At 35.4% G+C, this 2,037-nt stretch overlaps 1 protein-coding gene across 1 annotated transcript in view; it reads right to left on the reverse strand.

Annotated features, from left to right (window-relative positions):
* Positions 1-478: 478 nt before the first annotated feature.
* The window catches only part of LOC103774936 (chromosome unknown open reading frame, human C2orf76), an 8,926-nt gene continuing 7,367 nt past the window's right edge, over positions 479-2,037 (reverse strand). Inside the window, exon 5 of the mRNA XM_008942373.1 lies at positions 479-661. Within this exon, the coding sequence (XP_008940621.1) occupies positions 585-661 (77 nt within the window). The 3' untranslated portion in view covers positions 479-584. The remainder of the gene's footprint in view (positions 662-2,037) is intronic.

Raw genomic sequence — 2,037 nt, forward strand, 5'->3', positions numbered from 1 at the left:
CAAAAGCCTCCCAACAATCATTTGTCCCTTTCAGCATGCTAAAGAGGCCTGGAAGAGAATATAAAGGAAAGCATTCACCAGTGAAGAGCATGAAACACTTGCCAGTTGCACCATTTCAACAAAAGAGACCAAACATAAAATGAGACAAGTAAAGCTATGGCTTGAAACAGAAAGATTTTCTCAGTCTCTCTCAGATACCCAGTGATTTGGTCATAAAACATTTCCATTTTCATTAGAAGTCAGTACTTTGATGGGATTTTACTGTGCACTGTATAATCTCCCTACATAGCTACTGTCTGCTGTAGGCTCACACCAAGAACGGTGTCACAGGTCAGAGATTGCACTGCCTGCACCAGAGGCAAGCCAAGGAAAAAGAAATGCAAGAAAGAAAAGTAATTTATATCCCCCAGTTTTCCTGCTCTCAGTCTTAGCATATTGACAGAAATTAATTTCTATAAGAAAGGGAATTGCACTGTTTGCAAAGCAATCCACTAGGATTTATTGATCTTTAAGAAAAATCTCATTAAGCGGAATAAGGAAAATTTACAACAGGTATGGGAAAACAAAACAATCTCTTGGGATCTTCACCAGGCTGAAACAGGATTAGCTTTGTAGTTTCTGTAATCTTCCTCACAGAAGAATGCTAATTCGGTCTCGTTTGCTAGAATGAATAAAAAATTAAATATTAGCACACCAATAAAAGAACCACCCCACCTCCAGATATTTAGAATGTTACAAGACAACTGGCAACTTTTTGGTCAAAGACAGTTAAGGCGCCACACACTCCCCACTCCCCATATTTTTGATTAAAGATGCTTTAAGGATTGCAGATCAGATGCTTTAAGGATTAAAGATGTCATTTAACATTGCTAAAAAATAAACAAAAACAAAACAGAAAAACCCCAAACAAACTCAATATATAGAAGCAAATATATACAAAAGTCTTCTCAAGATTTGTTTAATGTAGCCTTCAGAATTGTTTGTATAAGCACTTGACAAATTAAGTGATTGAATTTCTAATGCCTTCCGATGCTAGAAAAATAATGAAGCTTGATTTTCTCCTTTTTTTTGGTGCATTTTTCTGTTAGGAAAGGGGAAAAGGAAGCTATTTCTTCCATTAAATTAGCCTGTAGGTATAATATTTAGCGGATCAGTAGAATATTTTACAGATCACTTTACATTCTCCCTCATGACCCATCAAAATATGTGTCTGAAGAAGTTAATTTTTTGCCCTGCTGATGATTAATTCATGAGGCTTCAACAATATGCAAAGTGAAAGACACAAATTGGCTTCTCCAGCAATACCTTCAAATACCTCTAATTATTCACAGGGGATATGGCAGAGCTAAAGGACCCACAAAGGTTCAGAGCAGTCACAATTCTTTCAACCCAGTAGGTCAAGGACTTCCTCTTCTAAAACAGTAAGTCAGCAACATTACTAATTCAGCACAGAGACAGATCTGATGGAAAGCCTTCACAATTATTAAACACGGAATTCTTTAAGGTGCTGAGCCAATAAGTTCCACATTCATTTTTTAAATTAAACCTGAAGTTAATGAAGTCTGCCTGTCTTGTAAAAAAAAAAAAAAAAAAAAAAAAAAAGGAGGGGTTTTAGAATCTCACCTAGAAAACAGACAAGACTTTGCAATGAATACTGAACACTCTATTAACATACACCCTGCTCTTAAAAAAAACAGGCCAGCATTAACTTTGCTGACTAGATAATAGCTGTAATAATAATCACTACCACAGAGGCTTTCCCGAGGATACTTATCTAATGTTCTCATAATTTATAATTCTTCTAGCCCACCCCTGTAAAGTGCCAAGGGCAATCAGCTACACCTTAGGAAAAATGTTCTCAGAATTTCCTACGTTTCTAATGGCAATTCTCCATATTCTTCTAATAAATTTTGATCAGACTAGATATAGGAAAAATATAATATGCCAATAGGAAATTTCAAATCATCTTACTGATTTAAATGAAAATGTACAAAATGAGGACTAGAGGTATATACTATCATGCTTAACTTCTTTGGT

Source organism: Merops nubicus, unplaced genomic scaffold, assembly GCF_000691845.1.
Source record: "Merops nubicus isolate BGI_N331 unplaced genomic scaffold, ASM69184v1 scaffold24516, whole genome shotgun sequence".
Classification (NCBI taxonomy): domain Eukaryota; kingdom Metazoa; phylum Chordata; class Aves; order Coraciiformes; family Meropidae; genus Merops; species Merops nubicus.